Source organism: Vombatus ursinus, unplaced genomic scaffold (assembly GCF_900497805.2).
Source record: "Vombatus ursinus unplaced genomic scaffold, bare-nosed wombat genome assembly UNPS02014768.1, whole genome shotgun sequence".
Classification (NCBI taxonomy): domain Eukaryota; kingdom Metazoa; phylum Chordata; class Mammalia; order Diprotodontia; family Vombatidae; genus Vombatus; species Vombatus ursinus.
In genome coordinates, this window is record NW_020954546.1 from 10,458,434 (window position 1) to 10,479,392 (window position 20,959).

The 20,959-nt window shown below is 45.8% G+C and overlaps 1 protein-coding gene across 1 annotated transcript; it reads right to left on the reverse strand.

The window, feature by feature from the left end:
- Positions 1-1,864: 1,864 nt before the first annotated feature.
- Positions 1,865-15,511, reverse strand: MYL10 (myosin light chain 10). The gene is made up of 6 exons (XM_027862413.1): positions 15,422-15,511; positions 13,690-13,765; positions 12,562-12,666; positions 8,198-8,276; positions 3,355-3,403; positions 1,865-1,963 (listed from the first exon to the last, which is right to left on the reverse strand). The coding sequence occupies exons 1-6, from the start codon at positions 15,455-15,457 to the stop codon at positions 1,865-1,867; spliced, it is 444 nt and encodes a 147-aa protein (XP_027718214.1). The 5' UTR covers positions 15,458-15,511.
- Positions 15,512-20,959: the final 5,448 nt, after the last annotated feature.

Sequence of the window (20,959 nt, forward strand, 5' to 3'; positions counted from 1 at the left end):
GGGCGTGATCTCACCACGATGTCCACTCTCAGCGGTCTCTAGATGTGCAGGCCCTGAGGTCAAGGGACATGATAGGAGGCAGGCTTGTCCGTGCCTGGGGCTCCAGTCCTCCATTCAAAATTTTGTACCTCCTCTCTCTCTCTGTGTCTCTCTCTGTCTCTCTCGCTGTCTCTGTGTGTGTCTCTTTCTATCTCTCTGTCTCTCCTCTCTGTCTCTCTCTGTTTCTCTGTCAGTCTCTGTCTCTGTCTCTGTCTCCCTCCCTCCCTCTCCTCACTCCACCATGCCCCAGGTCCTCCTTCAAAGTGTCCTTGCAGCCAGTCAGGGGTCTTATCTCCCTCCAGGCACCTTGTACAGGGCCGTCCCTGCTTCTCACCTGAGTGGAAGTGGGAATTCAACTCACAGAATGTAATCTCTTCTCTTACCCCTATAGCCCTCACAGTCATATATTCAATGGCTCTTATCTGGGGGGAAGGAGGTTAGGCGTGGGATGGCCCTGGAGGACTGTCAGTAGGGAACTGAAGTGAAAGTAAAGGCAACTGGGAGAGAGGAGTCTGGGGGAAGGTGGGACAACAAATCGCCTTGGGAGTTCTGCCTCGGGCTAAGTATGGGCAAAAGTCAAGCCCAGCCCGGGCAAAATGAATTCCTCGTGTCACTGCTGGGCCCAGGGTCCACACAGAGGTGGATCTACATCCTTCTCCAGCTTGTCATTCCACGGCTCCTTCTGGCTATCAGGTACCTGGCTCCACAAGAAATACTAGCTCTGGGATCACAGGGCCTGGGTTCAAATGCTGACACTGCCATTGAATACCTACATGATTTGGGGTAAGTCATTTTACTTTCCCAGGGTTCAGTTTTCTCATCTGTAAAAGGGGAGAGGGGTTGGACCAGATGGCTTCTCAGGTCTGAAGGCAGAAAACTATTTCGAGTGGCCCAAATTGTTAAGAAGTCTTTCCTTAACATCAACCTCACCTCACCTTCCAATCTATGGTCCGTGGGGTGCAATGGTCAAGTTGATTGTAATGAATCTTATTTAAAATCAGAGTGAGAGACTTTGCCTTCTGGAGGGATTGGCCGTAAGATTCTTATAAATAGTAAGCTTCCTTCGGGAACTTAGCGGCTATCCTTATAGGTATTGGAGGGTGGAGGGTTAGGGGGAGAGTCCAACAAATCCACCCATCAATCAATAAACTTCTATTAAATGCCGCTGTGTACCAGGCACCAAGCTAGGTGCTGAATAGGTTATCCTTTGAAATCGGTCTCAAGAAAGCTAGGACTTTCTGAAAACATCTTTAGTGTCACTTTTCAAAATAAATCTGTGCAATAACTCCCAAGATAAACCAACAGACTCCCTTTGCTTCCAACCTAGAGTTCGGTTCCACTTAAATATCTAATGTAAAAGGCCAAGGAGTGGAAGAGAATTCTGGTTACCAAAGACCCTTTATGATGCAATAGCTGGGAGCACGGAGTCTGGCCCAGGCAATGGGTGGTTGGGGGGGAGGGGCTGCCAAGATGTTTCCTCTATCCTATGGGCCATCTGGTGATCATTAAAATTGTCAATAAATTAAAAGCAACAACTCGTCAGGAAAATTCCAGCAGAAACCACCAAAAGGTTTTTTTTTTATCTTAAGTGTGGGAAAAACTAACAGAATTGGAATTTTCAGCTTTTATCCAGGCTAGAACATTAAATAGAATAACTTTAACCTCATTTCCATTTTTTTAATTATTATTTTTGGTTCTTTTCGGATGAGCCGCATGCCAGTGGGGAGACTTTTCTTCTCTTTATCTCCAGTAGAAGCCTCCTCATTCCTTTCACCTTTGCCACTAAGTGCTTCCAGAGGAGACACTGGGGGCTTTCTCCCCCCACCTAGTCTTTCTCATCGCCATGGGTGATGACATAGCACAGGTTCTTGTAATCGAGATTGCCACGTACATCTGGAGGGAAAGCTGTAAACATCTGTTTGACCTGGAAAATAAATTCGAGAAACAGGCATCCACGGGGTGGGGAGGGGGGAGGAGAAGAACCCCAAATCCCGTCCAGCTGGCCTCCTCTCTGACAAAGACATGCCTTGTCCAGTCTCACTGGAGGGAGAGTTCTGCTGGGAACCCTCATCCAAATCCACTGAACCCTCCCAGCCTTTGCTGAGCTCAGGACAGCCTCGAGCTCTGCTCCCCATATGAATCCTAACCAGGCCTTTCCTGGAGGGTCACAGAACATCTCAGCGTCCAAGCGCTGGTGGGAACCGCTGAGGTCACTGAGTCCAGCCTATCCCCAAACCTTGCTTGGACTCGGTCCGTTGGTCAGTTAATGAAGGAAAAATCGCCATTCTCCTTCCCAGCCCACAGTATGTATGAGGAATGAATGTGCAGAATTCTTCAGAGAATCCATATTTGGGCATCTGTGACAGTGGCATCATTTTCCTCCAGACTCTCCCATCAGTAAGAGTCACCCAAAAAAAGTAAGGCTGAGTTCCTGCCTTCAAGAAGCCTACAGTCTGGTTTTTCAGACCAAACCTGTGATTTCATCAGTATAAGCAGCTAGGTGGGTAAGTAGATAGAACACTGGGCCTGGAATCAAGAAGACCTGAGTTCAGATCCAACCTCAGAGGCTTACTCAACTGTGTGACTCTGGGCAAGTCATTGAATCTCTGTTTGCCTCAGTTTCCTCAACTGTAAAATGGGGATCATAACAGTAACCAACTCTCACCGGGTTGTGGTGAAGATCAAATGAGTTAATATTTGTAAAAAGCACTTAGCACAATGTCTAGCGCATAGTAGGTGCTATAAAGATGCTTATTCACTTCCAATCCATCCCCCCTCAGAGAGACTCCCAGTGAGGAGAGGCAGATCAGTATCTGTTCAGTAACTTAAAAGTCTTAGAGAGTGGCCTGGGGTCCCTGAAAAGGAAAATGACTTGCCCAGGGTGACACTGTTAGTATGTATCAGAGACTGAACTTGAACCCAAATCTTCCTGACTCTTACGTCAGCCCCCGTCCACTATCTCATGGTTGTCTGTCTACAATCTGGCAGGGAAATGTAATAATAACAATTCATTTACTGAGCATTTGACAAAGTGCTTGCTTTCCTCACAACCACCCTGCAGGGAAGCATAACAGAAGCACTGGCCTCACTCTACGTGGATACAGAGGGGATCTTTGCTTTTGTCAGTGTAGGGAATTCCTGGTATCAACAAGTCAGTCTTCAGCAAAACTCACTTGTCAAGCTGAAGGAAAACAGGTCCCCACCCTGAGAGGAAGGGACCTTGAGAGGTCATCACATCCATCCCCCTGCCTCTGGGGAGGATTGCACCTTGTGTGTAAAGCAATCAAATCCCAAGGACAGAAAGGATGACCTTACCTCCTCCTCACTGAATCGGTCTGCCTGTGTCATGAGCTTTTCTTTGATGCTGTTAAAATAAAAAACAAAGCAAATTACTTCATTTCATGGCAGGAAACAATTGGGCTTGGAAACACTTCACCCTTAGAACCACGGCCACGTTCCTCTCTCTGAGCCTCAGTTTCTTCTTCTGCAAAACATGAGGAATGAGTCGAATGTTCCCTAAGCTGCCTCCCAGGCTTCGTGCTCAAGGGATCGTTCCAAACGTAGTTGCATGAAGCCACATTCTAGTCCGGCCGTGGCCAGAGACCCCCCACGGCTTCCTCCCCAGTGAGGACACCGGCCACATTTAGAAACAGCATCAGGGATTTATCTCCTTCCTTCCCATGTTATTTATTACTGAAGTTATTTGCCTTGAAACAGAATATTGTTTTCTCCAGCTAGCCGGCTTCTGCTTCTTATTCCCCTGGGTAACAAGCTACAGATGATCATTTCTCCCAGTTGGTGATGGCTCTGTCTTCCCCTCCTGCCTTTCACTGTGCCTTTCCTCTCTCACTATGGAAAACCTGCAACCGTCATGAATCACTAAGGGTTAGAACTGGTGGGGACCTTCACTGTACAAATGGAGAAACTGAGGTGGAGAGAAGTGTCTTTCTCAAAGTCACACAGCAAGTTAATATAAAAATCGGAATTAGATCCCATGTCTCCATTCTCCTACTGGCTGCTCCTGGGCAGGTCCCTAAGGACCTTCCAAAGAATTCCCCTTCGATTCTCAACCTTCATAGATGTCCCTGCTTCGAAAGAAGGCCACTAGGATGACACAGCAGCACCTACCCTCAAGTCCAGATCTAAAACGTGAGAAATGATGCCTCAATGGCATTCCCTCTCCCACCCCCCTTCAAGGCCCTGAGCCGTGATTAGAACCCAGCATCCAGGCACTATAACATTGGCTTGTTTTACCTCTAGTCATTTGTTCTTCCCGGCCCTCACAGCCATCAGAAGTCATCCCCCTTCCTCATACCAAAATCCTCCTCCAAAAAGAGCTCCCTGCCTCCTCTAGCAGATCCAGCCCCTCCAGCCCACCAAAGCTGGCCAATTTCTTGCCTTGGTTTTCTCCTTCTAAAGTTTTTAAGGCTCAATATTTACTAGTCCTCCACGGGGCTCCAGGGGCAAATGATGCAGTTGTCGCTGCTGCAGGATATGGGAAGAATCAGGTAGATTAGTCTCTTCCTAATCCCTGAAATTCTGCTTGGGTTAGAGTCCTAATTCTTTGGGCTCAGGATTGCCCTCTCCAGGCAGCTCTCTCAAAATGCAAGCACTACCATAAATCTCTAGCAGATCAAAGATAGGAAGATCATTAGGCCCCAAAGTATTTATTACAGCCCTTTTTGAAATAGTAAAGAACTGGGACAAAGGAGGAACTCATCAATCCGGGAATGGCTGAACAAACAGGAATGTAATGGAATTTTACTTCACTATAAGAAGTGGTGTACGTGACGAATTCAGAGAAGGGTGAGAAGACATATGAAATGATGCAGAGGGAAGTGAGTAGAATCAGGAAAACAATAAACACAGTGACCATGATAATGTAAATAGAAAGAACAAAAAAATTACTGAACACTGTATAATTATAATGATCAAACCTGGGTGGCCCCCAAAAAGAGGGGAGATAATGTAATTACAGATGAGGAAACTGAGGCTTATCCACCAAATTATTTCAAAACTTTAAAATGAGATTAGTCATCAAATTTTAGAGTCATGGATTTAGAGCTAGAGGGGAAATTAAAGGCCATCCATTCCAGCCCTCTTATCTTACAGATGAGGAAACTGAGGCCCATCAGACAAATAATTGCGCTTCCTGGATGTAGAAAGACCTTAAAGGTCATCTAGTCCAAGTCTTCATTTTGCAGATGAGGAAACTGAGCCCTAAAAAGGTAGTGAGGGAGAGAGGCAGGATTAGAACTTAGCTCTTTCCACCACATGGACAGCTGGTTTTATCAGCATTTTCCCCTGGGACTCCACCATGATTTCCCCTGACTTGCATGTCCCTGGAAAAATGGGCATAGGACCTTCTGTAGCATTTCCTGCCCTCGTCTCCCCTCCATCTCTTAAGTCCTCAGAGGTGCCTTCTATGTGAGATGCCACCCTTTGTCCCATTGGTCAGTGAAAACATCATGGGTTGTGAAGGTCAAGGTCATGGCAGTACTGGTGAGGGAATAATCACCCCTGAGCACATAGACATAAACTTGACAGTCTTGGGCTTTATGGGCCTAAATTTCTACTGGAAAATTTGAAGTGTAAGAGCATGGGGGAGGGGTGTGGAGGATCCAGTGTCTAATTATAATCTTCTGATGCCCGGCCCACCCTCCCTCCCCTGGCAAGGGCACAAGGAAACCAAGTTAAAGACCTATGTGCATTTTCCATTATTTATTTTATAGGGGAAGGAGAAGTCACAGTTTCCAATGTTGAAAGTTATGTCCTTTTCACATACTATTTATTTCTGGAAGAAAAACAAAAACTTCCCCCCAAACAAGACAACAACCAGAGCCTTCTGGTGCCTTTACAGAAATTCGTGCCTAGCGTCTTGATGTGGGTCTCTCACTGATGAACAGTCTGGCCAGTATCAACTGGTTCTAATATTGAAACTATTTTGTTGTTCCTTTGATTTGCATACAATCTTTTAAAAGATTATCATTGGAATCTGCGGGGCAAGTGACTTCCCCTGATCCAGCAGCACATGGAGCTAGGGCGGAGGAAGAATGAAGGGGGTGGGGAAATGGGGGCCTCATCATGGGGACCTCAGGAGAAGCACATTATTAGGAACATACTAGGAAAGGCTGCTGTCAACTCCCTGAATTCTCTCTCCCTCGACTCCTGGGGGAGGAAGGATGGAGAAGGTACCAGGGGATCTGTTAGAAGTGGGAAAAGAGGGCCAGGGCTGTCCATCCGGAGGCCCATTCCAACCGCCATCAGATGGACTGCATGAGTCACAACTTTCCAGAGGAGAGGTGAAAATACAAAAGGAGATGGGATGCAAACCATGGCTCCCCCCCCTCCAAGGCGGGTTCATATGGAGATGAACAAAATAAATGTTGATTAAAGGTCATCGAGGCTTTTTTTCCCTTGAATTATCTAATTATTTTAATATGGAACACAATTATCGTTAAAATTTTAAGTTCTAAAATATGACATTAATTGGGCTTGGAAGGTTCGTCTTGAAGTGGGGAAGAAAAGCACCATCCCAAGAATCTGTTACAAAACCTTCAAATCTCTAACCCAGGGGAGCCCGTGAGTACGAACGGAAACCTCAAAGACATTTCAGGAATTGATTAAATGGTTTGCTCCATAATGATCAGCATTACTCTCAGGTCTAATAGGGAAACATCACGGTCTCCAGTGGGGACAGACTAAAGCAACTGTCTACTTTGAACAGAGCAGAGAAAAGGGAGCTCTGACCTCTCAAGAGAGGGGAGTTTGGCTGGGGGGAGGGAACTGTCTTCATTTTGACTGTGAAATATATGTATTATCTATAGGAAATAGACCAAGAGAGTTTGGATCCAGAGGGGCATTGCAGTTGACTGCAATTCCCACTGGGATTCCTCTGCCTCGATTTCTTGCCTTGTAACCTATGTCCAGAATTAGGAACCATTTCAGAAGCTCACCTTAGATCACCTTCAGGTCATCTAACAGCCTCTCTCGAAAATCATCTCATCAATGATCTCCAGATTTATTCAAAAAGTTCTCAGCCTTGTTACTGTTTGTCAATGCCCTTTCAAGGACCCAGTCAACCACTGAAAAGGGAGGTATTGGGCAAAACCCAACCCTGCGTGACCTTGGGCAAGTCATTTAACCTTGCTGGAACTCAGTTTCAGTTTAGTAATCCAAAGCTTCAGAGACCTTTACCTTGAACTTTGGGCATGCCACCCACTTTGGGCCTGGTAACCATTCTATAGAATCAGTGGATTTCAGAGCTGAAAGGGATCTCAACTACCATCAATCCATACCTGGGGGTGGTGGGGGGCATGTTGGAGCCAGCTTGTATCAGCTCATAAGAGCTGATTGTTAAATGTTCAGTGTGAGCATTTACATCTTAGAAATTGGCAAATACTACCCACCAGATATATTACGGAGGTGAAGTCAATAAACCTTGGCAACAGATTGAATATGGGGTGGGGGGGGGAGATAGTGAAGACTTGAGGGTGACACTTAGGTTGGGAACCTGAAAGCCTGGGAGGATGATATTGCCTTCTACAGTAATAGAGAAGGCAGGAAAGGGGTAGGGTTTAGGGGGAAAGATAAGGAGTTAGGTTTTGGATAAAATGAGTTTAAGATGTCTCCTGGATGTCCAGTTTGAGACATCACAATGATCTTTCTGCTGTCTTTCTACACAGTATGGAGAGAGGACACATTTGTCTTAAAGTGGATCCTTTAACAAAGCTAAACAGTGAGTAGCTACAATGGCCAAACCTGGTCCTAAAGAAGAGATGAGAAAATGTCTTTCCCCTGTGTGTCCCAGGGATGATGCCATAATTGTCTACCTGTCTAGGGATAGAGACGGGATGAAGAAATGCTTTCCCTTGTGTTACTCCAGATGTGGCGAGCCACGCCAAATGCTGTTCACTTCACACTTCCCCTTTCCTTAAAGAAGAGGAAGACTATGGATGCAATTTTTTTCAAATACCGTTTGGTGTCACCGCTATGGCAGTTGGTGTTGCTTGATTGTTTTTCTTTGTTACAAAGGGAGACTTACTAGGTGGGCTGGAATAGGGGGATTATATCTGGAATGACTATGATTTTTTAAAGTCATCGATGAAATGTTCATTTAGAAAAAAAAACAAAGCGTCCTTTTGAAAGGTGAACTTACAAGTCTGCCTTAAGGAAACCTTTTCCTTCAACATCAAAAATCTTGAAAGCATGCAGGATGGCATCTTCTGGATCTGTGCCTGGAAGGACAAAACAGACAAAGAATGTTTCATGTAGCCAGGAGTCCCTGCGGAGAGACTGAGGCTAAGGAGAAGTAGGGTCTGCTTCAATAAAATCAGGATGGTCATGGTAAAGACAAGCTTCTTCACAAAATCCCTTAACTTCTCTCTTCCCTCCCTTGAAGTTTAGACTAATTTATTTTTTTTTTTGAACTGGGTCCTTTAATTTTTTTTCTAAATTAAGATTTTATTGATGCCTTTAAAAAAAAAAATCAGTCATTCCCCTACTCCTGCCCACCCAGGAAGCCTTCCTTTTGTAACAAACTAAAACAGCTAATTAAAATCAGTTTTGAAAGGGACCCTAGAGGTTAGCTGCCCCTCCCCCCAACCTCTTGGTTTTACCAAAGAGGAAAGCAAAGCCCAGTGTGGTTGAATGACCTATCCAAGGTCACAATAAAGCTAATGTCATAGCTGGGACTAGAATGGAGGTCTCCTGCCTTGCTGGGGGCATGCATGGAGTTAGCAGAAAGCTGGATCACATCAGGGACCAGCTGACAGTTCCTCTTGGCTCATCCTAGCATGAGTGTGAAGAATAGTGAAATCCAGCTGCGGAGGTAGGCTCCTATCAGGAGGTAAGGTACCTCAATAAGTTCGTCCTCAAGATAATAGGGAGTCACTGAATATTTATAAGCAAGAGAGCGACAGGGTTCATTAGAAAGATTAAAGCGGCCGGCGTGGGGAGGATGGATTATGGTGTTTATCATCCCCGTTCACTTTAATTGCCGCTTATCATAAGCCGAGGGTCATTATAGACTACACTTGGGTTTGATAGAAGCCAGATTTGGGGAAGGGGTGGAAAGGGAGTTCGCAATGTGGTCGAATACAGCAAATGAGACTTATTAGTCTTATTATTATTTAAATGAATACACCTTGCCCAGGGCTATTCCTTCCATTTTCAAAGGGTAATGGAGTCGACCGATTATTGCTTAGTGAGGTTTTTGGTGGTTGATATCGTTGGTTTTAAATTTTGGGTTGCAGAGTTTTAAAGGTGCTATTTTCTTGATACAAAGGGAGCGGTGGAGAGAACCTGGAGTCAGGAAGACTCATCTTCCTCAGTTCAAATCTGGCCTCAGACGCTTACTAGCTGTGTGACCCAGGTCAAGTCATTTAACCCTCTCTGCCTCCATTTCCTCATCTGTAAAAATGAGCTGGAGAAGGAAATGGCGAACCGCTCCAGTAGCTTTGCCAAGAAAACCCCAAATGGGGTCACGAATTGTCAGACACGACTGAAATGACCAAATGGAACACCAGCTATGAGCTAAGTGCTAGGGATACAAAGAGACAAAAACAACCATCCCTGGTACGAAGGTGCTCACAGTCTAACAGGGAGACAACATGCAAAGAAATATGTATGCACAGGATAAAATAGAGAAATCAGCATAGGAGAAGGCATGATTCCAGGTCTCTCTCTATGGGCCTATGAATTTCTAGGCCAGGTGCAGGGAAGATTCCCATTCCCAGGGTGAGAATGGGGCCCATTTGGAGCCAGACTCCACTGCGTGTGGGCAGGAGATGGGTTTGTGGGGGCGTGGGGAGGCTTCCTTTCTTTCCTTCCTGCATGCAAACTGCCTCTTCTCCCCTACACTAGACACGAGGCCCGGCAGAGCCGGGCTGCACTAGGCAGCCTTTATTGATTAGCTGGTAAATAGCGCGGCTCTTTTGATGTGCCTGCATCCCTGCTTTCTGGACAAATTGCATTACTCTGTTTCCCTGTAGCTACAGTTCCATGTGGATGGCATTAACATAAATGGAGTTTTGTTAGCTGTTCATCTGGCACCGTGATATCGATGTACAAGGCTCAGTCTCGTCTCCAGAATCCCAGCTCGCCCTTTATGACAGAAATCAATTACAGTGCCACAGATTTCCCAGGGAAGGCACCTTTCAGCATCCTCCTGGCATCGTGGTTGGCAAACGAGAATCCCAGTCTGATGGCCGGGTCTGGCTCCCTGCTTGTGTTCCTTCCCTGACTCTCTGGTCCCACTACAAAGGCTCTTCGTCCCAATTAGCTTTGATTGGCTCCGAGCAGCCTTTTGGCTCAGCATCGTTTGCATGACAAAAGCCCAGCCAGAAGGGCCTGACAGGCCCAGCTGTTTCCCCCTTGTCAAATGAAAAAAAGCTGGCCTCCTCCTGGCCAAGAGGAAGCCTGAGGATGGCGGACTGGGGACGTGGCACCCGCTTCCCGCGGCCTAGGGCTCTCAGTGACGTGAAGGTGGGACACAGAGGAGAGGCTAAGGTCAGAGAATCAAGGGAGGGAAAGAGCAGCGGGGACCCTGGCCTGTGTATCTCATCCAGTCCCGTCATCTTTCAGGGGAGGAAACTGAGGCCCAGAAACGTGTAAGTGAATTGCCCTAGGCCACACAGGTAATAAGCATCAGAGGAGGATCTGAATCCAGATCTTTTGACTCCAGAGCCATTTTTCTTTTTGCCAGACTGAGCTTCCGCAGTAGTCTGCCCTCTTCTTGCTCATTTGTCTCTATCGGTCAGTTCCTAGGTTTCTTTCCCCTGAACAGTACAACGCCACAGACCAGCCCTGAATTGGTGTCAGCTCAGGCAAACATAGCTCTTAATTCAAAGCTACAAGAGAGATCCCCTTTTATTCTTAAATCAAGCCATCAGATAATCCCAATTCAGTTCATTCAAAGTCTGTCCCCGAATCCCTTGTGTTTCACATTAACAAGGTTCTACTGTAACTTTTGGATAATAGTTTTCATTGGGAAACCTGAAAACGAGCTGTATAGCTCTAAGCTTGTTGGTAGAAGCGTATCCCTCCTAATCACTTCTGAGCTGACCCTCCCAAATGGAGCCAGACCAAGACATGTGCCCCTCCTTGAAGAATTACGAGGCCCCTTGGGCCATGGGAGGAAGAGAAAAGTAACTAACTTTGAGGCTGGGAGAAAAGGAGGAGGGGGAGGGAAAGGACAGAGGAAGAAGAAGAAGGAAAGAGAAGATAAAAAAAGGAGAGGGAAGGGTAAGAGGGAGGAAAGGGAAGAAGAGGAGAAAGGGAAGGGAAAGAGGGCAGAGATGGCAAGCAGAAAAGAAAGGAATTAAGGTCACTCCTTCCCTTCTTCCCATCCCTCCTCTCTTTCCTTTCCCTTTCCCCTCTTCTCTTCCCCTTCTCTTCCTTTTTTCCCTCCTATCCTCTTCTCCTCCTCCTCCTTCCCCTTTCCTCCCTACTCCCTTCCTTTTCTCCCAACCTCAAAGTCCTGCTTATTTTCTCAGAATTCTCCAGATCAGAAACGGAGGAAAGTGAAATTAGGACATGAGTAATGGTCTGCGAAAGTCCTGAGGGGTGGAGGGATTGTAGGTCTCTATGATGGCACAGAATCTGTTTCAGAAAGGTGAGTCATAGGAAGAGGTAGAATGCTAGGCAGCGACTGAGATGCTAACTACCACCTCTCCTACTTTGGCTATGGATGAAGACACACTTTACCTCAAAGAAAGGAAATCTCCCAGCCTAGTTTTTCATTCCCCCAAGGACCTCCCTCAAGGCGAGCCAGCCTTCTTAAGCTCCCTCTTTCCTTTTTCCAAACCCTGAGACCACAAACACTTAAGGCCTTAGACGGGAGTTCAGGAGGGCCAAAAGGAGGGAGGGGAGGGATGGAGCCAACTAAGTATCATTAGAAGGCCTGACCATACGGAAAACCTGTGTGACCCTGTCATTGTCATTGATATTGTCTGCCTTAGTTTCCTCATCTGTAAGATGGGGATGATAATAGCACCTACCTACCAGGATCGTTGTCAGGATAAAATGAGATAATATTTGTGGAGCACTTTGCAAACATTAAAGTGCCAAATAATGCCAGTTAATATGATTACTCATTATCATTTTAATAAGAGAGGCAACACGTAGGTAGTTTGGTAGATACAAGAGATGCGAGAGAAATGTGAAGTAGATGGAAGTTAGTTCTAGAGAGAAGGAACTGGCGGCTGGGGAGACAGGGAAAAGCTGTCTGCCAAAGGCAGAATCTTAAATGGAGCCGGAGGAGCCAAGAGGTAGAATGAGGAAAGAGAACAGTACAGGCACGGGGGTGGGGGAGGGACAGGGTAGGCAATACAAAGACTCAGAAAAAGCTGATGGCGGCTAATGTCAGAGGGACCACAAGCAGCCAGAGCTTGAACATGGTCACCTCAGCTCCCAGACTCTTCCCAGAAGACCGTCTTCCAGGCCACGCCTGGCCTGGTGCCCTGTCCCTCAGACACGCCCTTCCCTCTGCCTGTCTCTGCTGTTGCTCCCAAGGATGCTCACCCTTCAGCTTCTCACCGAACATGGTCAAGAAGACGGTGAAGTTGATGGGCCCAGGAGCCTCCTTCACCATGGCTTCCAACTCTTCATTCTTGACATTGAGGCGACCTGTGAGCGGAGGTTGGAAGGAGGTAAGGGACAGTCCCTGGGTCTGGGAAGTAAATTGGACGTGGGATCAAAAGAGCAAGGCCTGATTTCTGACTACCATTTGCTACTGAGTGACCTTGGGGAAGTCACTTGACCTTTCTGAGCCTTAGATGCCCCGTTTATAAAATGAGGCTAGTAACACCTATCCATGGGGGCAGCCGCGTGGGCGTCATAGTGCACAAAACGCTGGGCCTGGAGTCAGGAAGACTCACCTTCCCGAGTCCAAATCTAGACTCAGACACCATGTGGGTGACCCTGGGCAAGTCACTTAACTCTATTTGCCACCATTTCCTCGTCTATAAAACGAGCTAGAGAAGGGAATGACAAACCACTCCAGTATCTCTGCCAAGAAAACACCAAATGGGGTCACAAAGAGTCAGACACGACTGAAAAAAAAAAACCAACTAAAATGAACACAAGGAACTCAGTGGCCTTCCCGTCCCTAAAATTGAAGAAGCCAGGAAGCCAAAACCTGTTAGTCAACCCAGCTAGATAAGATAAGGAAGGCCTTTGATAATAGCTAAAAGCACTTCTTCTCATTGGCAGAGACTTTGAATATTAACTAGCCACTAATTCCCCAGGGATTCCCCCCAACCTGAAGCAGGACCAGCCCCCAAACCAAAGCCCAGAAACCGGGTCAAGATTCCGCCTTCCCTCTCTCCCTCCCTCCCTCCCTCCCCAGTGTTTAGTCCTTCTTGACCCAGATAAGACCGCACCTACAACATACAACAACCTGGTACTCTACCTGAGATCTCAAACCTCACTCAAAACTCTATTAAAACAGGCCCTTCGCTCCCAGCTTCAAGCTCTGCATAGAGTAGGGGTTTGCTAAACACTGAACGAATGAGTATTTTCACTACTTACCTCACAGGCTTATTGTAAGTATTAAATAATGACATATGTGGAGTTGTTTGTGACATTAAATCATTCTATAAAGTGGAGCTATTGTGACCCTCATTCTAATGCTTTATCTCTGAGCATTACCCAGGGCAGCAAAGGTGTCTCTCAGGTCGTTCTTATCAATGAAGCCATCCCGGTTCTGATCCATGATGGTGAAGGCCTAATAAAGAGCAAAAGGCCCGTTAGTGCCTGGTTCCTTCTCGACCTCCTGCTCCCCTCCCTTCCTCCCTCCCAGCCATGAATGTGATTTTATTATCACATGAGAACAAGGGCCCAGATTCTGTTCCATATTATTCATCTCTCTTCAGCCTATGGAACTCTTGGGCATTACATACTTTCAGCACATCAATCCATGTTGGTGAGAAGCTTAATCAAATCCACTCAAACTTCCCTTACCAGATTAACACTTGGTGAGACTTGGCATTGGGTCTCAGCCAATGCTGTTGGCTCCAGCCATTCACTTTTTTAACCCATGAGGGCTTTTATTTGTGAGGCTCAAGGGATGGTATTTCAATGACCCCAGGCCTCTTCCCACCCATTTCTATGGACGGACCAGCTAAATGCCCAATTCATTCTTCCCAGACAGAAGGAAACTCAAGGTGGGAAAGATATGGGAACAGTACAGCAAAGCAAAGTCTGTCATGACAATTAGCAGACAGAGCTCAGGAAAAGCTATTTCGGGTCACAGATTTAGAGAAGATAGGAAGCCCAGAGGCCATGTAGTCCAACCCCCTCATACAGATGGAGAAACTGAGGGTCAAAAATGAAGCGATTTACCCAAGGTCTTCCATGGCAGCCCAGATGCAGTGGGATTAAGTAATGGGCCTAAGATTTTCTGACCCACCCACATTCAGCCCTTGAAACCACTCCTTTGGGGCATCGGTATCAAGTCCTTTTGAGAGGGGGAAAGCCCAGTTTTTAAATCGTAGGATGATCCCTCTGGAGGTAGAAGGGACCTTAGGGGGGAAGCTAGGTGGCTCAGTGGATAGAACACCGGCCCTGAAGTCAGGAGGACCTGAGTTCAAATTTGGCCTCAGACTAAACTAAACTAAATAAATATATATATAATATTTATAAAATTAATATACAATATTAAAATAAATAAATAAAAATAAAAAAGAAGGGGCTTTAGGGGCCAATTTCAACCCCTCATTTTACAGCTGAGACCTAGGGAAGTGAAATGACTGCTGAAGTCACACAGGTGTTAATCATCAAAAGATGAGACTCAAAGCCAGGTCCTCTGGCTGCTGTGACCTTTCTACTTAACTACATTGTCTCCTCAAGTCTACCTCGATTTAAGAAATCAATGTGCTCTTTAAACACTGGGTGTAAATCCACATTTTATAACTGGAGTCCAATTTCACACGTCCTCAGGAGCTAAGCATGGGAGCTGACAATCTAAAGAAAGCTTTGGGGGTATGTTCCTAGAGCATACTCAACACCCCAATTTACTCTCTTTTCTTCCTCTTCTCTTTTTTCTTCCCCTTGTTCTTCTCATCTTTTCTTTTTTTTCTTTTCTTCTTCTTTTTTTTTTTTTAGGCAATTGGGGTTAAGTGACTTGCCCAGGGTCACACAGCTAGTAAGTGTCAAGTGTTTGGTGTGAGGCTGAATTTGAACACAGGTCTACTGCGCCACCTAGCTGCCCCCTTCTCATCTTTTCTTGCCCCCTCTCTTCTCCTCTCCTTTCTTTGTGTCTCTCCTCTGTCTCTCTGTCTTTCTATATCCGGATTTTCCCACATGCAGTTTGCTTAGAGAAACAGGTTTCGACTCAAGTTTGGACAGGTGGGGGCCTTGACTCCATTTTGGAGGAACCAACCTCTTTAAACTCCTGGATCTGGGATTGGTCAAACATGGAGAACACATTGGAGCCAGCTCCCCCTTCTGTCTTCTTCTTTGCCTTTTTGGGAGCCTGCAATGAACCGACGTATAGGTGACATCAGTCATTACCACCTCGACATGCAGATACAAGCCACTGCAGCCCATAGCTTCCCAACACTGGGGCAGAAAGTCCCCGTGAAAACACCTTGGAGAAAAAGTTAAAAGCCCTGTATTATTAAAAACCATATCATTACCATCCCTACCTGTGTTAATAGCCATACCAGCTCCCCACTCCCAAAACAGAGAAAGAGCAAAATCTGACTGAAGCCTTGTAAATAAGTATCACATCTTCCCAGTCCATTACTGTCTAACCAGCCCACCCACCCTTGGGGCATAAGGGAAGGGATCATTAAGCTACAGGGCAATGGTGTTCCAAAGGATGTAACAGTCTCCACCCTCAAGGACAGGAAGAATAGAATCATAGAATTTCCAAGCTTAGAGATCATCTAACCCAGTCCTTTCATTTTACAGATGAGAAGATTAAAGCTCCTTCTAATTGCCATTTCCTACCCTTTAAATTTCCAGCCACATCCCAACCCAAGCTCCCCCTGCTGAAATGTTCTCCATCCGTCAGGTGCCACCCTGTCTATGAAGTTCATCAAGATAACTGCAAAAAAATAAAAAATTAAATTTAAAAATTTTTTAAAAATTAAAATTAAAAAAAAATTTAAAAAAGACAACTGCCTCTCTTCCCATTTGGGGGTGGAAGTGAGAGGGAGTTATGGATATTTGTGTACTTCTTTTCTTCTCTACTAGATTATAAGCCCCCTAAAGACAAGGACCAGGTCTAATTTATGAGTTAGAGTAGGTGATTAATAAATGTCTCTTGGACAAATGAAGGTATGGCCAACCAACAAAGATGGTTGGCTGTACATGGATTGCAGCAAAACATCTGACAAAGTTGCCACGTGAGTCTCTCACGTGGAATCTTGTGGACAAGTTGGACAGATTCAAGCATGATGATGGTGTGATTGAGTGGATTCAGAAATAGCTAAATGACTAGTGTTTTCCAGCTGATTGGCGTCATGATCATTCCTACCTCTCTTTCTAACACCCCATCTCTCCTTATCTACTGGTTCCTTCCCAGATGCCTACAAGCATGCCTAGATCTCCTCCATCCTTAAAAAAACACCCTCACTAAACCCTACCAACCCATCAAGCTAGCCTCCTATATCTCTCCTTTCTTTTTTTAAAGTCAAACTCCTCAAAAATACTATCTACACTCATTTCCTTCATTCCCTCTATTCTCAGTCTTCAGAACTCACTACAATCATCCTTCCACCATCATCACTCATCATCACTGCCCTTTCCAAAGTCACTGATGATCTCTTCGTTATGGAGGCCGGTGGTCCTTTCTTCATTCTTCTTGACTTCTCTGGAGTATTTGACCCCATAGATTACCCTTTCTTCCAGATAATCTCACTTCTTTAGACATTTGGGACCTTACTCTCTCTTGATTCTCTTCCTACTTATCTGACCATTCTTTCTTTGTTCCCTTTTAGGGGTCATAATCTACAGCATGCCCCCTAACTATAGGGGTACTGCAAGTCTGGGACCTGAGCATCATCTCTCCCATTCTCTCTGCGTCTGTCTCTCTCTGTCTCTGTCTCTGTCTCTCACTGTCTCCCTCTGTCTCTGTCTCTGTCTCTGTCTCTATCTCTCTGTCTCTGTCTCTCTCCTGAATCTCACACCATCTTTATAATCTTTCAAGCCTTATTACACATTACTTCCCTCAGAATTATGGTTAAACACTGTGGTCCAGCCAAACTGCATTCTTAGCTGTTCTTTACACAGGACATTCCATTTCCCATCTCTGTGACTTTGCAGTGACGGTATCCCATATGTGCAATGCCCTCCTTCCTTAGCTCCATCTCCCAGAATCCCTAGTTTTTTTAAAAGGCTCAACTCATGTGTGACCTTCTATACGAGACATTTCCTGATATCCTTGGTGGCTAATGATGAGAAATCCTGGTATTGGTTACGACCTCCACTGGCATACGGGGCATTGACACAGATAAAATCACCGATTCACCAACATATGAAATTCAATGTAAAGTCTTGTACTTGGGTCTAAAAAATCAGGATGGACAGAATGAAAGAAGGGCATGGCAGGGCTAATGCTCTTATAAAAATGATCTTGACTTTCTAGTGGACCTCCAGCTTGTCATGAGTCAACACTATACCATGGTGACCAAAACAATTAATGCACTCTTGGATTGCACTAAGAGAGGAAGACTGTCCAGAGGAAAAGAGGTCCCAATCCTGCTGTCCTCTGCCCTGGTCAGACCACATGGGAGTGTTGTGTTCAGTTCTGGACATCCCATTTTTAGGAAAGATGTCGACAACCTCAAATTCATCCAGTGACAGGGAAGAAACTGGAGACCACGCTACATCAGGATCAGTCAAAGGAGGTAGAGAGATTTGGTGTGTAGACAACTTGGGTGAGAGAGGAAAGCTGTCTTCAAGTATTTGAAAGATTGGATTAGACCTACTCTGCTTTCCCCCAAAGGGCATAAATAAGAACAATGTGTGGAAGTTACAAAGAGACAGATTTCGGTTGATGAAAGGAAAATTTCATGATAATTAGAACAATCCTCAAATGGAATGACTGCCCCAGGAAGGAGTGAGTTCAATTTCACTGACTAGAGACCAAGATGAGACTGGAAGACCACCCATCAATATTGCTGTAGAGGGGGGTTGTTCCGTGTAAAGCCAGCTGTAGAGGCAGAATTCCACAGTGGATAGAGAGCTGGCATTAGACTCAGGAAGTGCTGGATTCGAGTCCTCACTCAGACACAAACTGAGTTGCCTGAGCTAATTTACTTCACCAATCAATGCCCCTATGTAGCTCTCTCAAGGCTGAAGAGGAGATGAACTGCTTTAGGAGAGAGAGTTCTTCCTCACTAGCCCCTATACTGATGAAATCACACTTCCAGGCTAAAAAGCAACAACCAAGTTGAACTAAATTGATAGACTGTCAAGGGAAAGTGTGCAGGAGGAGGTGTAGACACAGCACTGCTGATCATTACCCATTGATTATTTTAAGAGCCTCACGCTGGTACTAGAGAAATCATGGCAGTAGAAGCTAGCCTCCGGATGTATGAAGGTGTGTGTGTGTGTGTGTGTGTGTGTGTGTGTGTGTGTGTGTGTGTGCAGCTAGGTGGTACAGTGCATAGAGGGCTGGGTCAGGACATCTTCCTGAGTTCAAATCCAGTCTCAGACATTTACTGGCTATGTGACCCTGGGCAAGTCACTTAACCCTACTTGCCCAGGTTTCTTCATCTGTAAAATGAACTGGAGAAGGAAATGGCAAACCATTCCAGTAACTCTGTCAAGAAAACCCCAAGTGGGGTCACAGAGAGTCAGACACAACTGGAAACAACTGAACAAGAACAAAGTGTGTGTATTTGTATGGGAGAGGAGGAAGGAGCAGTTCTTGCAAGGGTATGAAATCAGAAGGTGACGATTAGTTCATCATTCAGGAGAGACTGACCAGGAACTTGGGAGACAGGTTTGATTTGAAGGAGTGTGTTTATAGCAGGAGTGCAAGGGGGGCTGCTGTCTGACATGACTCATTCAGTGACTGGGAACTGAGGGTCGGCCTTCAGGAATCTGGGTCCTGATGCCTTCACTGAGGGGATTCTTCCCCTTTTTTGGTGTCATGGAACCATTTGGCAGTCTGGTGAAGCTTATAGAGCCCTTCTCAGAATAGGGACTGAATATTCCCCTTTACCACTCCACAACTGGCCAGTCAGGGGCCTTAAAATTCCACCATTAGAGATTCATTTCTTTGGATCTTTAAGGTTATCTAGTCTTTCAGAATCCTCTGTTAAATACCTCTGATAGTGGGAAGACTATTATCTACCAGCATTTTTGTAGGAATCATGAAACCAGCCAGGTAGTGCAGTGGATAGAGCACTCGGTTTGGAATCAGGAAGACTTCTCTTTATCTTCAAATTCCATCTCAGACAGTTACTACCTACATGACCCTAGGTAAATCACTTCACCCTGTTTGCCTCAGTTTCCTCATCTGTAAAGTGAGTTGGAGAAGGAAATGGCAAACCACTCTAATATCTCTGCCAAGAAAAATCTCAAATGGGGTCACAAAGAGTCAGACATGATTGAAAACCCTTGGGACAGAGATATAGGATAGACTCCAGAGAAATGAGGACTTTTAGCTCCAAGAAAGCCAAGAAGGATATATAACTGCAAGAAGGGTGGGCGCCAAAGCCAGACTTCCGGCATCTGTCAGCTATTAATAGAAATTGCCGAGTCCCACCAAAGAAGCCACATGCCATCGTCCCTTCCCCACTGAATGACTGCTTGGGAATCTGGCTTTCCAAGACTCCAGGGCCTGTGAGACTCCCAAATCCCCACTCCACTCATCAGGGCTCATTGTGCTCAGACTGATATTCGAAGCCTGGCTCCTAATGCGTCAGTCCTGGAAGTCAATACGATTTACTCCGTGGGGCAGAAGGCTAGGAACGTGAAGGCAATGCGGGTGCAAGGATAAAGGGAGGGCAGTGTGAGATGGGGCCCTGTACACTTGGCCTCATAGCTGGGGGCAGTAGAAAGAGTGCTGAATTCGAAGTCAAAGGGCCTAGGTTCAAATACCGTCTCTTCCGCTTACCTGGAGTCAGTCGCTTAATCTCTTATTTATTAATCCATAAAAGGAGGAAGCTGAATTGGGTGATCTCACAGGTCCCTCTGGACCTGTGCTCCTTGCCTGGCCTGTGGGTAACTGGTTCCGCCCTAGAATGGGAGGAGGGCAACCTCCCCAGATGGGAGGCTGCTTCTCCAAAGATCTGTCTCCCTGCCCGACAGACAGCACCAGGTGGGATGGGCAAGTCTGGCACAGCTGAGAAACAAACCCATAAAGAGAGAAGTCCTTGTCAAGAGAACACCGGCCGAGCCAAAAGAGCATGTAATTCAAAGCAACTGCCTTTCACCAGATTCCAAGATACACGGCTGTTCTTTAATTAAGCTATTGGGTCACCCAGACCAAGACTATGTTCTTGTGCCTTCCTCAGGAGGTCACTCATGCAATAAAAAAATCAGACGAGAGATGGGCTGGGCTGGAAGGGAACATGGGGGTCATCTGGCCCAATCATCTTTGAAAACGAATGCCAAGTTATCCAGAGGCAGGTAGGTGGTGCTCCAGTGGGTAGAGCACTGGGCCTAAAATCAGGAAGACATGAATTCAAATCCAGCCTCAGACACTTCCTAGCTATGGGACCCTGAGCAAATCACTAAAACCCTGTTGTCCTCAGTTTCCCCAAATGTAAAATTGGGATAATAACAGCATCTAGCTCAGAGGGTTGTCATGAGGATCCAGTGAAATGATATCTGAAAAGCAACCTTAAAGCGCTATCATTATTAGCTAACCATTATCACTGCAGCTTTTACCCATTGCTTTATGATTATATGATCCCAAGAGCAAAAGCTGAAAAGGACCTCTAGGGCCTCCTCGTCCAAA

Coding starts and splice junctions, on each gene's coding strand:
- MYL10 (XM_027862413.1), bottom strand. CDS start 15,457: ATGTTTGACCAATCCCAGATCCAGGAGTTTAAAGAG. Junction 3,404..8,197: donor GGTTTCCTTAAGGCAGACTT/GTAAGTTCACCT, acceptor TTATTTTAACAG/CATCAAAGAAAAGCTCATGA. Junction 1,964..3,354: donor ACCGATTCAGTGAGGAGGAG/GTAAGGTCATCC, acceptor TTTATTTTCCAG/GTCAAACAGATGTTTACAGC.